The sequence below is a fragment of the Fundulus heteroclitus genome, chromosome 1, assembly GCF_011125445.2.
Source record: "Fundulus heteroclitus isolate FHET01 chromosome 1, MU-UCD_Fhet_4.1, whole genome shotgun sequence".
Taxonomy (NCBI): Eukaryota; Metazoa; Chordata; class Actinopteri; order Cyprinodontiformes; family Fundulidae; genus Fundulus; species Fundulus heteroclitus.
The window spans coordinates 26,767,149-26,781,421 of NC_046361.1; the positions used below are offsets into that span (position 1 = coordinate 26,767,149).

A 14,273-nucleotide genomic window follows, 5' to 3' on the forward strand; every position below is an offset into this window, starting at 1 on the left:
CCCAGTGAAAACTTCAGCATCGATTTTTGCTTGACAGAGCTGCCGACTGGGAGCTCACACTGAGCTCAGCTTGTGCAGAATCTGCAGCTCTCCTCTCCGACATGCAGATGTGCTCAGTGACGGTTTGTGATGTGAGCGATATGGCTCAGTGCCCAGGATGCCCTTCCCTCACGGGCTCCAGAAAAAAAAAGAAAAAGAAAGAGAGGGGTTGGTCGGTTGTACCCAAGCTGAGTTTTCAGTTTTTTGCGTCCGGAAAATGGGGATTTGGTGCCTTCTGGTGTTTTCTACAGCCATTTTTGCATGGTGAAAAAAATATAGGGAAACATTTCTGTTTTTTTTGTTTTTGTTTTTTTTATGAAAGAGTAAAAATACTGAGACTGGTCAAACTGTAGCTTCTTTATTCTTCTCCAACCTGTTCAAAACAGTTTCAGGAGACATTTAATTCACTTTTTAGAAAAAACACAAAGAGAGACTCAGCTTAAATATTACGAGCGCCGACAGGTGAAATATGTGTTAAAGTAACATTGGCAGGAGCCGAGTTCTTCCAGCAGAACACTGTCAAAAGCGATACGCCATCTCTGCCAGCTTACCCTCTTCCCATAGTGCATCCTGGCTCGGTGTGGAGGTGAGTGACGGACACGCACCTGGTCATCCACAAAATGCGGGAAAAAAAGAGAAAAGAAGTGATTTGAGTTCAAGCCCGATTTTGCCATTGCTCCATGGTCTTGTTCTGATGCTCATGTGACCTTTGTTAGTGCTTTCGGCAATCAAAGCTGTGGCCATTTATGCCCACACACAACGAAATGAGATGCTCTATAGGCAAGGCAAGGCAAGGCAAGGCAAATTTATTTATATAGCACATTTCGGTACAAACACAATGCAGAGTGCTTTACATGATTAAAATATAGGAAAATAAAACAGAATAAAAGCAAGTTGGAATAAAATGTAGAAACAAAATAAAACATGGAAAAATAGAAACTTAAAGCAAACATTAAAAACACTACAAGGCGGAACTAGTGATGTTTCAGTAAAACAGTTTAACTGGAACAGTCAAAGGCAATCCTAAACGAATGTGTTTTTAATCTTGATTTAAAGGAACTTAGGCTTTTCACACTTTTACAGTTTTCTGGAAGTTTGTTCCAGATAAGTGGAGCATAGGAACTAAATGCTGCTTCTCCATGTTTGGTTCTGGTTCTAGGTATGCAGAGTAGGCTGGAGCCAGAAGACCTGAGTGGTCTGGATGGTTGATACACTGATAACAAGTCTGTGATGTATTTAGGTGCTAAGCCATTCAGAGATTCATAGACTAACAGAAGTATTTTAAAGTCTATTCTCTGAGATACAGGGAGCCAGTGTAAGGACTTTAGAACTGGGGTGATGTGCTCTACTTTCTTGGTCTTAGTGAGGACGCGGGCAGCAGCGTTCTGGATCAGCTGCAGCTGTCTGGTCCACTTTTTAGGCAGGCCTGTGAAAACACCGTTGTATTAATCAATATGACTAAAAATAAATGCATGGATTAGTTTTATTATATTGCAAAAAAAAAATAGGACTATAGGACTCCTCTATCAGACCCAGTACTATGACCAACACTAGTTCACCTGTTTGAAACTGACTACATGTGCCAGCCTTCACTCCCCGTGTACATCAAGAAGCCGTTCCCTGACTGTAGCTCAGTGGTCTGCAACCTGCAGCTAAGGAGCAGCAAAGGCTCTTTGGACCTTCTATGATGACTCGTAATTACTGTGGCTAAACATTATCTAAACGAACTTTATTTGATATTGGTATAATAAAAACAAATGCAGGTTTAAGCTGTTTTGTATTGAATACTGACTGTAAAAACACCAGTAGTCTCTAAATCCTGGTTTGCAACCTAGAGTTAATTAGGTTGCAAACTGCTTTTTGTTTTTTACATTATTTTCCATTACCATCAACAACCCATTAAATGCACCTATCCTGTTTTTGCAAAAGATTTATGTTTAAAAAAAATTTTTTTCCAATTTTTCAGCAGTAGATACCTATTTTTAAGTTGTCGCTTTTCTAAATGCCATGTAACATGATCGTCTTTCCTACTTTAAACACGTCCGGCTAACAGGTGCCATGATAGATAGATAGATAGATAGATAGATAGATAGATAGATAGATAGATAGATAGATAGATAGATAGATAGATAGATAGATAGATAGATAGATAGATAGATAGATAGATAGATAGATAGATAGATAGATAGATAGATAGATAGATAGATAGATAGATAGATAGATAGATAGACAGTATGAGTCTGTACCTAAATGTGCACATTGCATTTTATTGGACGGGGACAGCTCTGCTTTGTGAGATGCCTGCGTTATACAGACCGCATCGTAAACAACTGGGGGAGCTGCTCCCTTTACCAGACTGCGCTACAACATTAAACGCCGCTCGCTTATCGCTGCAGCAAAGTTCCGCTGTCTGAGCAGTCTTCCCATCTGCGGGGTGAGCCGTAACAGTTGTGTTAAAAAAAAATAAATAAATAAATAAATAAATAAAAACTGCGTGGTCGCAGGCGGCGGCACCTTGACCGCTCGCACAGAGACCCGCAGATTCATAAAACTTGAAAGCCCCGCCCACCGCGCGGCCAGGCAGGCAGCGTCTGTTTACGGAAAGTCACGAGAGCAGCGTGGAGCGAGCGGAGAAATGTCACCGCGCGCTGCCAACAGGGGGACCAGTCAGTCAGACGTGTGGGAGCGGACAGTCAGCTGTGTTGCTCAACATGAAGTCTGCTCCTCTCATATGTTAGCGGACATTCCTCCGCTTTTACACGCGTGTAGCTTCGTGGCGACTTGGAGCGTTTTTTTTTTTCTCTTTTAAATTGAGAGACTAAAAAAAAAAACCCAAAACAAAAACAATGACGCGGCGTAAGAGAGTCGACCTGCCGAATTGTTGCGCCTAAAACCTCCAAACCAGGACCAAACAGCTGTCTCTCCCCCCCACACACGGCTTCTTCGGGGGAGTGAAGCTAAGGGCGAAAAAAAAAAATAGAAAGGAGTCCAGGGACGACATGGATTCTCCGACCGAGAACCCTACCAGGGCTGCGGAATATCTGAAGGAGCTTAACAAGATCATTGAGACCCAACAGGAGCTGCTGGAGAGGCAGAGGGGGAGGATAGAGGAGCTGGAGCAGCAAGTGTCCGACTTGTGCGCGGAGAACGCCTGCCTGAAGGAGCAGTACCAGCGGCACCTGGCAACCTGCAGGCTGCTGCAGGGCACCAGCAGCCTGGGCAGCCTGGTCACCCTGGGAGCCATCAAGGAGCATGTCACGCAGGACAAGTAAGAGACAGCGACCAGTCTTCCCTTGATCGCAGTTAAATAGCCTTTGCTTATAGATAGACTCGTTGAACTTGGGCAATGTATCCAATTAGAGGCCATCGCGCTTAATTTTTTTCTTGGGGGGGGGGTTGGATGTTGTCTCCTGATTTAAACGGGTCGCTGAATTACACCGAAAAAAAGGCATATAATTGCTGTAGTTGGGTTATAAAGAGGCGTGGAAATGCGCGTTAGGAAGCCTGGCCATAGCAACCACAAACCATCCCAGTGTGTTAGGATGGGCATGGTAGCAACCACACACACACACATTCACTTCATTTTGTCTGACCGACACGTCACAGCAGATAAACACACATTTAAGATAGGATGTAAATGACACAGACGTGGTCCGTCCTCTATTTCTCATTTCTCTGATTATCTATTTAAAATATTTCCCCCCTTCATCACAGTCATCACAGTCATTTCCGCTGTTAAAGCAACTGGCCACACTTTTTCTGTTAAACTTCCCTTCCTTGCAACCACATGATCAATTTGGGCTTTGCTGTTTGTTGTAAATAATACCCCCCGTCCCACTCCCAAAATACAAAAAGAAAACAGAAAGCCTCCCTCATGCCTCCTGATGACATCACTTGTCTTTATTTGTATGCTTTGTAATCACATTCCTCCGATTAAAAAAAGCTTTTACTCAAATTCTGTTTGGCGGCTGCAAAGCTGAGTGATATTTGAGAACACCTGGATTTCAGGCACATTTGGCACCAGGAAACACTTGGAAGCGGTTTGTGGATGACCGGAGCAGTCTGGAATGGCCAGGTTTAATCACCCAAGATCTTCAGCGATCGCTTTCAAGCCAATTAGTCGTAAACAGGGATATGACGATGCGTCTGGTTCATGATAGGCAAGATTTCTGTAATATTTTGGGGGGGAAACTAGAAGTTCCTCCTTTTTTTATCTTTTATGAACACATGTGAAGTGTCCTAAATCACTAACTGTACTTTTTTAAGATCTCCAATCTGTGTGAAAAACTCCAGCCCCAGTTCAATTATACGCCATATATTGTTTTTCTTGCTTATATAAATTCTAAGAAAAAAACCAGCAACATTGAAATGCTCCTTTTGTTTAGTTTTTTCTCATAAGAACAAAAGTGTAATGAATCTTAAAGTAAAAGTCCTTGTTAAGTCCAGAGTTATCCAGTTTAGGTTGGATCACTCTTTATAGGTTTTAGATTTTGAATGAGAGATGCTCGAATGGCCCTGATGTGTGGTGCTGATGGGAAACTTTTATGCAGGTGCTAACTTTATCGTCACGTTCCAATAAGACTCGAACTCGGACTCAAATGCGTTCAGGGTGAACCTCTGGCGGCTCTGGTGCTTCAGAATGTGTGATCAGACCAATAAAAAGTTATTTGTTTGACAGTGTGTTTGATTATATCAACATAGTTATTGTGCCTCTTGTGATGTCATCAAACACAAAGCAGAAGAAGCAGTTTGTTTTTTCACTCAGAGCCTTTTGAATACTTCGTAGCTAGTGAAAAACTTTTGCGGAGATCCCAACTTTTTACCTAGTTGTGGTTTTATCATCCAGTTGTTTATATATATATATATATATATATATATATATATATATATATATATATATATATATATATATATATATATATATATATATATTACACACACCCCACTGGATGGTGTCTTTCTTTGGATAAAAGTGTCAGTATCTGTGAAGTGCTGTTTAAAAAAAAAAAAAAAAAAAAAAAGAGACAAGGATCCATTATGCAGTTATGCTTCAGGCCAGGCAGTGGGTTAAGCTCCAGAAAGAGCAGAGCAGACGGGGTAACCTCCTGCAGCATTTGGTTGTGGTTTCTACAAAAAGACCTTTTATAGTCAGGCACCGGCAGGATTACCCTCCCCAGTGAAAGTTCGCCCCCCCCCGGTTAGCTGGATCCCCTGAAATGCCTCGGCGTGCAGACGTTTGACTGAGCCTCTGACAGCCTGCGGGATCATGTGATCGTGCCTGACCTTTGTCTCCGGGGACATGTCCGTGTCATGGGGATCAGTGGCAGCAAATCAATATTGTCGACTCGGGGGGGCCGTGTGTCTTTGCTGGTTGATAAAAACCCGACTCGTGAGATTAGGCCGCTGACCTTTAGCATACTTCCCTCTGTAAATCTCGCTCGGGCATCGAGAAGGAGCGGTTTCTCCAGAAACCGTGCGTCGCTGTCTGTGGTGCGCTGCAGACGGAGGCCCTCGGAAGCTGCTGAGTTTTTGAGTTGAGCTTTGGTAGACGCACCGCAAATATTACTTAGAAATGTGTTTACCTCAGCAACCCCTGATGGAAATGTATCAGCTGTTTGGTTTGCAGAGGATGAATTATTTAAATTGTTAGTTATAGAAAGCCATTAAAAAAAAAAAAAAGTGGCTTTAAGTCGTAGATCTACAGCTTTACAATTTAACATATGTGCCCGCAGTGCTTTGCAAAAGTATTCATACCCCTTGAACCTTTTGTATGTCATCATAGCACTACCACACACTTCTATGTATTTTATTAACACAAAGCAGTGTATATTTGTGAAGGAGAAGAAAGTAAACACCTTTACAACTATTTTGAGATAAAAATCCGTGAGAAAGTGCTTTTTTTTGTGTGTGTGTGTTAGGCTCCCCACCCTCCCCGTGTCTGTGCTTTGTAGAAACTCCTTGAGCTGCAAATCTGTCCATACATTTAGGCTTGTTTTCCTGCTGGAAGGTGAACCTCTGCATCCTCTAAAAGGTTTTTATCCAGGACTGGCCTTCATATAGCTCAGTCCATCTTCCCACACACTTTATTCAGCGTCTCTAACTGTGCTGAAGAAAAAAAACAACAACAACCCAACGGCGTGATTCTGACAGCGCCGTGTTCCACTGCGGGGCGGGCGTGTTCTTGGTAGCTTATCTGTGACACGTAGCGTTTTACACGCAGGCCGAAATAGTTCAGCTTTGGCCAGAACTGACCAGAGCACATTCTTCCGCGTGTTTGCTGCAACCCCCTCGATGATTGGTGACAAGCCTTAAGCCAGACCTGTTGTAGTTTTGTTAAAAAGAATAACCCTCTCCTGTAAAGGCCAGTTTTGGAAAGAGTATACCTGTTCCTTGGTCTTTTTGACGCTGGTTTCCCTCTAGTCATTTGGGTACAGATATATATTTTTTAGGGGTTTCAGGGTAAAGGAAGCTGATTTCAAATGCACTCCACACTTTTCAGGTTATTAATAGAGTTGAAAGAAATTATAACCATGTGTCCCTCTTCTTCCACTTTACAGCTATCCCACTGTTTGTGCCTGTTTATATGCCGAGATTGAAGGTGTATGAATGCTTTTCCAAGGCTCTGTCAAAGTGCTGTAGTGTGTTCTTTGAAATGAAACCGTTTAGGCACCAGTGATGAGCAATAGAAGACGAGATATGTGTGCCTTCGTTCTGTGTTTACCTTCAGGGTTTCCCAGGAACTTTCATGCTGGAAGTCTTCTCCTTATCTGTCGTTCTCCGCATACTTTCAAAGTGACTACTGAGCAACATCAGGAGTGCCAAGAGGCATGCAACTGTACAAGTTTTGGGTTTTTATCAAAAAACCCTAAAAACACCATTCATCTTAGCTCCGTGCATCTCTCCACATCTTTTTTTTTTCTTTCTACTGGCCAAATTTTGCGTTTTCTGCAAAGTCAATACGAACGCCGACTGATGGAGGAATGGCATATGTGGCGGTTGTCATAAATGTCAGTCTTTGGGGGTTTCATGCGCCCTCTTGTTCTTTCTCAGGCATTGACTGATTGTTTTTCTAGCCTAAATGGCTTTGAGTGTGTGACTGTGGAGACATATTTCAGCCGCATTATCAACTGAACAAACACGCCAGTGCAAATGGACGATCACATGTCTGAGTATCAACACTTTCTTCAAACAGCGCATGTTTAAACAGACACATTTCAGACCCTTGGCTTTGGATTTATGTCCTTGAAATGAATGCCATGCAGGTTAGTGAAGACAAAGCACATCCGGCTTGGGGTGACATGACACACGGAGGTATTTTTTTCAACACTACGCCAAGAATGTAGACAAAGCATTTTTTTGTAGTGTAAAAAAAGTGTCCATTTCCTCCTTCACTGTGATAGCTGTCATTGTTGTGACCTACTGGAGCAAGATAAGAGAAACGAGTAGGGTTTCTCCCAGTTACGTACATTTCATTACCTGGATCAGTTGTCTTCGTGAACGTAACGTCTCCTCTTGAAAAACAGATTGACTTGTCGATCTTTCTCTCATTCTTTTTTTCCTGTCTTGCATCAATAAAAAAGGAAATTACTCTGCAATAACCAGCTACATCCCCAGCTTTTGAACATTTGAATCTGCTTCATTTGGAACTGATTGGTAAAATCTCTTTAGTAGTCAACCTGAATCTCAGTAAATCTGCTCTTTTTCCTGTTTTGGGTGCAATATGCCCAAAACATTCACTTTGTTGTATAAACACCAAAGTGGTGTCATTCTTCAGTTCCTCAGAGCGAGATGTGAATGTATGTTCATCCAGAGAAATTGGCAATACATTGTTAAAAAGTCATTAGATGTGTGTGTGTTTTTTAGAGGACTCTTTTCTTTATACTAATCCTGTTGCACTTTCTAATACCTGCCTTCAATGGTGTATGAAGAAAATGCTATTTATTATCATACATCCCACATCATTTTTGGGCATGTCAGAATATCCGCCACGTCAAGCACGCCATATTTTTTTTTTTTTTTTATGCCATTAATGCATTCTGGACGGGTCACACTGAGATGCACTGATACAAAAAAGATAATTGGACTTCAGTCAAGGATCATTGAGGGTTGAAAAAAGAAGTAAACTGAGAATGTGTGACACACGATGCGCTTAACTCTTTAGAATGCATTGGGCTTTATCTCGACTCTGCTGAGTTCAGCTCTACACATCCTCCGGTTCCACAGTGCATGTTTAACTGTTGAAAGCATGCGTGTGCTTGATTTGGGATATACGATCGGCCAGGGGTACAGTAGATTGGTAGAGACGGTCTCTTCTTTGCAGGTGTATGATGGAACTGTTGTGTGAAAGAGACTATAGACTGTGTGCAGAGAGCATTAAACTTTCAGCCCAAGATGGTCAGTCGCTCACCAATCATTGGAATAAATCAAAAACCAAAAAGGCTGCAAAACAGCAACGATTAACTTAAGCTGTCTTTATGCAGTTGCAGAATTTACATTCTGCATCCTTCCTTCCAATGCTTCTGCAATATATTTAACTTGGCATGTCATACATGATTTATTTACTTCATAAACGTGACAGGACTTTATGTTTCATAAAAGCCGTTTCATTTCTTCAAGTATAGACCAGCATAAAAAATAATATTTACATTTGCCAGCATACATATCTGACAAGATGAGAAAGATTATGACTATCACATAAGCCTTTATTTCACCAGGCAAAGCAATAAAACCAATTTCTGACTTACAATGTTAGCCTGAAAGCACTAAAGTACTTTAAGGGGAAAATGGGGAGAGAACAACAAACGTTTGCTTACTGTACATAAAATGTCACAGTGATCAATTTGCATTAGAGGTTACTTTTGTGTTGTTAGATTCAATATAAATGAGTTAATATAAGAACCCAAAAGTTGTTCGATATAATATTATGACTATCATTTGCTAAAATGCTGTGTGTGTAATCAATAATCAAGTTTTGGTGATACACCAGCTCAGTATTCACATATAACACACAGACACAAATCAAGACATAATGTTTAGGTTGAATGTACCGACAACACTTCCTGAGAAGCTGAAAAGTGGGCAGATAGTCCTTAGCATCTGAAAAGATTTAAATGTTAAAATAAAAAAAAGAGTCACATTACATAACAATGTAAAATACTGCTCCATTGCATTACTGTTAAATCGGATCCATACCCTAATAGTCCCACAATGAAGAAATTAGGGGGTGACGGTGTGTAGAGTTATACTCTAAATCAGTAGTGAATAAAAATCTAATTTTAAAGTTGTAAAGCAACAGAGAATGAACATATCAGAAAGCCCAAAAATGAAATATTGCAGAATTCTTGGTAATACAACATATTCAGATAAAAATGCAATATTCAAATTAAGCAGAGGACATGCAGCAGCAAATTTTACAGAAGGATCTGAGAAAAATACACAATATGCATGATTGTACAAGTAAGACCCCAGAGTAGCTAAAGCTATATCAGACAAACATTCCCGGAGAAGTTAAAAAGTATGCAAATAGTCATTAGCAAAAATTTAAATGCCCAAGTTAAAGAACTGTGTAAGTCGCATGCATGTCTAAACAAACACTCCGTGAGAAGCTAAACGTGTGCAAATAGACATTAGCTTGTGAGAGATAGTGTAAATAATTCTAAGTTGAATCTAGAACCTGTAGAACAGGTATGAACGCCAGTATGTTGGTAAACATGTAACCAGACTGTGAACTGGTCTGGTAGTTTGGTTGTCAGCAGGGGCCGATAGCCCTCACAGCTTTGGGAAAAAAGAGCAGTTTAAGTGTACTACTACTACTAATAATAATAATAATAATCTGCACACAATTAATATACACAACTGTGGTTAATTTGGTATGATGTAACCAAATTGTGTAAAAGTAAGAGTCTTTGTATTATTATCTCAGAGTAATAAAGCAGTGTCTCATCTACTTCTTTAAAGATGCATAGCCACGTTATTTGACTTTTCATTTATTTATACATCAGTAGCCCACTCTGGTTGCATAAAACGTTTTTATGAAAGATTATCATGTCCTGCTGGCGTATTAGTTATTATTTCGGTGTTTAATGCTTAGATTTTGCTCAATTTCTTAGTAAATAAAGGCTTAGGTGTTTTATTTTTAATAACAGAGGAAGTACAAGACTGAACATGTGCAGCAGGGGATAAAACAAGGAAGCGGCTAACGGCCATTAGCATCTCCCAGCGAAACAATGCAGAATGGTCCAAGATCCAGTGGAGAAAAAAAATATGATTCCAAGAAGGAGAAGCCTGGAAAGTCGCTGGGAATACAGTATGACCGTTGGTGTTTACTAAAGCGGACGCTAAAGCTTCCGATTGCTCAGATATGACCGCAGATTTGATTGACGTGATTGTTTTATCATGAGCAAACAGTTTTTGGTCTTTTTTTATAAGCATATAACGTGGCTGTATACCTTTAAACCAGTATAGTATTGGCATTGCCACCAAGTATTTTGCAGATGTGTTTGTAGATATCATTACACACTGCACTGTGGTTTGTCACTGCCTGAACCTGCTGAAACAGCATTTTATAAAGTGAACTTGTAATGGAGTGTAAAAACTAATGGCCCTAGACAAAACATGCACATGGCAAAGCTGAGTCAAGGACTGTGTTGTTTCACATCCAAATTTCTGATCACCTAAATAAAGACTCTGTTTCTTGCTGCAAATTTGGAAGAATCCAGTTTGGCAAAATCTTTTCTCTCCATGCACATAGAAAAAAAAAACACAAAAGTTACAGAGATGTCACAGAAACCCAAAGGTTCAAAGCCTCGGTGGAAGGAGCTCTACTTCTAGACTTCATTTTAAATAATATTTCTTTTGTTTTACCACTAGGATGAGACCTACTTCAGCTTTACAACATGCAGTGCTTTGAAAAAATATTTCGGCGCTTTGTTTTCTTTTGCAGTGGGTCTTTTAAATTCCTGTGGAGCAATTTTTGCCCACTTTCCTTTGCAGGATTGTTTGTTCTTTTTTTGGAGCCATTTTAAGCGTGAATAGCATGTGAACAGCCATGCCACACCATCTCCATCTGATTTAAATCTGACCTTTTGGCTAGGTTTATTCTTTCTTGAGCCGTTCAGAGGTAGGCCTGTTGTTTTGCTTCGGATCATTGGCCTGTTTGGTGTGCAAACCAAGTGCACTTTAGCTGAAGTCGATGAACTGTTGGCCAGCGGTTCTCCCTCATGACTTTATGGTAGAGTGAAGAATTTATGACTTGGTAATGACTGCAAGTCGTCCAGGTCTTGAAGCAGCAGAGCAGACCCAGACCATCACACTTCCACCACCATTTCTGACTGCTGGCATTTCTGACTCTTTTTCTTAAATACTGTTATTATTTTTTTCATTCCAGATTTCATAGGAATGCACTTCTTTCAGATAGGTACACTTTTGTCTTGTCAGTTCACAGAATATCATTCCAAAAGACTTTAGGATCATCCATATGTTGTTTTTTTTGTGGTAAATTTGAGAGGGGTTGTTGCGCTCTTTTCATAGTCTTTTTATTGGTAAAACGTGACCTTAACTAAGGCAATCGAAGTCTTCAGCGCTTGAGACGTTGCTCTGTGTTCTTTTGTAAATTCCTGGATGAGATGCCGACGTGCTCCACGGGTAATTTTGGTAAGCTGGTTACTCCTGCGGGCTCTTTTTTTCACACAAGGCCAGGTTGTTTTGGATCGCCCCTCCCCGCTCCCTCAATAAATAAAAGCACAATTGGGGAAACTCCGCATTGTAGTGCGCCTGATGATAAGATTTGTTTGATGTTCCGAAACATTAGTGTAACACAAAAGCAAAAAGCAGAAGAAATCTGTAAGGGAGAAAATGTTTTCCCAGCAGTGTAATATCATTCTGAAGCTTTCATCTTAATATTCCTTCTTCTTCTTTTTCTTTTCAGATAACTACAGTTCATCCTGTTTGTTCATAGTTTATGTGGGAAAGGGTTGAGCTGTGTTTTTTTTCTTCTTCTTCTTTTTCTTCTTCAAGTCAGCCCTGCACTAAGATGTTTCAAAGCGCCGTTTCATGTCAGCAAAAATATGAAGGAAGGTAGAAAGAAGGCAGCCAAACACGTGAGCGAGCATTTCGTCAACACGAAACTCTAATAATGTGTTTGCTGCTATCTTGGGTTGGCCTAAAATAGAAAGCTTTTCCCCTCATGTTATGTCTGTATTTTCTCCCTTGACCAGTTTTTTTTTTTTGTTGTTTAGAAAAAAAAGGACAGAGAGGCATAAATGTGATACGCCACCGATCGCGCAGCCTGTGTTGCCAAGTCAACAGATTTCTCCGTGAAGCGTGCGCAACAAGCTCCTGTGTAATATGGTCAGTGCAGCTCTAAGGGAGCACACAGAGGCTGCACAGGTTTAGGAAACGTAGCATTGAGAACTGATCCTGATTACACACTCGACGAACCGCCCCGGGGGATTGTCACCCAGGCTGTTTTTTTTAAAAAAGGATTTGGTGCATTTTTGGGATTAGTTGGCAGTAACATACACGCCGTGTCGTCTCCATTTACTTTACGTCGTTTATGCTGAGCATCTAGTTTACTTCTTACCAATGCTGGTTATTTTCCGAGCTTATCTACAGGTCCGCGTGTCTCCTTGTTCCCACATAAATCCAGCATAAAGTCAATCCTGACAGGGGTTCTGATGAAAGGTTGCTGCCGGTTTAATCAGAGTGCATCACTCGTGATGGCGAACCCGTCTCTGGGGTTTGTGGGGGTATAGTGCCTGGGATCGCTTTTCATTTCTTATCTCCAAACGGCTGGGTGCATCTGCCTGCCCGTATTTAGAATTCAAACTTCGTCCCGGGCCAAGATAGCCGAGCGAGTGTAAACAATATTCGGGATGCTGACGTGATCGCTTGAGAGATAACGTCTTCAGCTGGGGATGGAAATCAGCTGACATGTCGTTCTCTGTTTTCCGGAAAAGCTGCATTTGAATGCAGATCTTCAAAACTGGAAGCTCTTTAATGCCTGGTTTGGCAGCTTATCTTGTGTCGCACAGAGAGAGGCATCCTCGTTGTTTCCTGACAGAATAAAGGAAAATCAGGCATCAGAAGGGTGCCGTCTCTAAATCTGTGTTTTCTTTTTTAATTTAAGTAGTCGTTTAAATTTCTTATGAATCTGAGTAAGTAAAGAAGCAAAAATTAGTCTTAAACGATCAATTATTAATGAATGACGTGAGAAATCTTTACAAACTCAAAGCGCCCGTCCTGTTAATGCACTAATGAGCGTTTCAGCGCTGACAAATTAGCATCAAAGCTCTTGAGGTGTCGATTCATCTCGACCCCGTCATGTGAAAAGACATCTCTCTCCACGTTTCCATTTCCACAGGTTTGTAAGGACAGGCATTGCGTACAGTAAAACCATGTTTCATAGAAGTGTTTATGTTCACTTGCATATTTTTAGCTGCCATTAAATTGCAATCGCTTTGATGTCAAAGCCCCGCAGTTTGTATGTTCTTGGTGAGTTCAAGCGGCGGCATAATTATGCAAATACCAATTTTTGATAGAAAACGAACGTCTTTGCTGTACTCTGCCGGCTCATTTCAGCAAAAAGTTGGGCAGCTGTTCAAAAATTCAACTTCAAAGTTGTGTGTTTTACAAAAAAAAAAAATTCTTGCTTAATTTTGCATTGTACATTTTTGTTTTCCCGAACTGTGCTTTTTTTTTTACACTTATTTTCAGAATATGCATAGACTATTTTTTAACATTGCCATGCACGATGCACATGTTAATAGTTTAGACATAATGTCAGTAAAGTTAATCAGTTTTTATTTTAGTTTTTCTTACATTAACTTAGAGTAGAAAACCCCCAGTATGTCACAGTGTCTATATAAATGTGAAAAACAGGAGTGCATCAGGATCAATTGCTTCAATTTAAAAGTGGAAAAGCAAAACATATTCATGCTGTTGCAAAAAGAATACACTAAATATTATATTATCGATAAGATGTATTTATTTTAAACAAAATGATCAAATGTACACCTGTTAAACTTAGTAGCACTTTTCAAGAGCTAATTCTGCAGCATAATATTACTTTTTGTTGGTGAAGCACAGATATAACAGGCAGACAATTAGCTGATTAATTAGTCAGGCTGTCTGCTCTGGTGGCCAGCCCAAAGTCGGACATGCAGCTCATAGTTTTCCAACTGTAGCGTTAAAGCCGCATTAGCTTAATAATAGTGTCTTGACTTTAGTCCTTTAGC

The 14,273-nt window shown here is 40.5% G+C and overlaps 1 protein-coding gene across 3 annotated transcripts in view; it reads left to right on the plus strand.

The window, feature by feature from the left end:
- Window positions 1-2,691: 2,691 nt before the first annotated feature.
- Window positions 2,692-14,273, plus strand: part of LOC105932290 (IQ motif and SEC7 domain-containing protein 1) — a 146,746-nt gene continuing 135,164 nt past the window's right edge. For 2 of the 3 annotated variants that reach the window (XM_012871383.3, XM_036139322.1), the window contains exon 1: window positions 2,693-3,307. In XM_012871383.3, the coding sequence (XP_012726837.2) occupies window positions 3,039-3,307 (269 nt within the window). In that variant the 5' untranslated portion in view covers window positions 2,693-3,038. Of the gene's footprint in view, window positions 3,308-14,273 lie in introns of all 3 variants that reach the window. The other variant, XM_036139319.1, reaches the window with a different exon arrangement.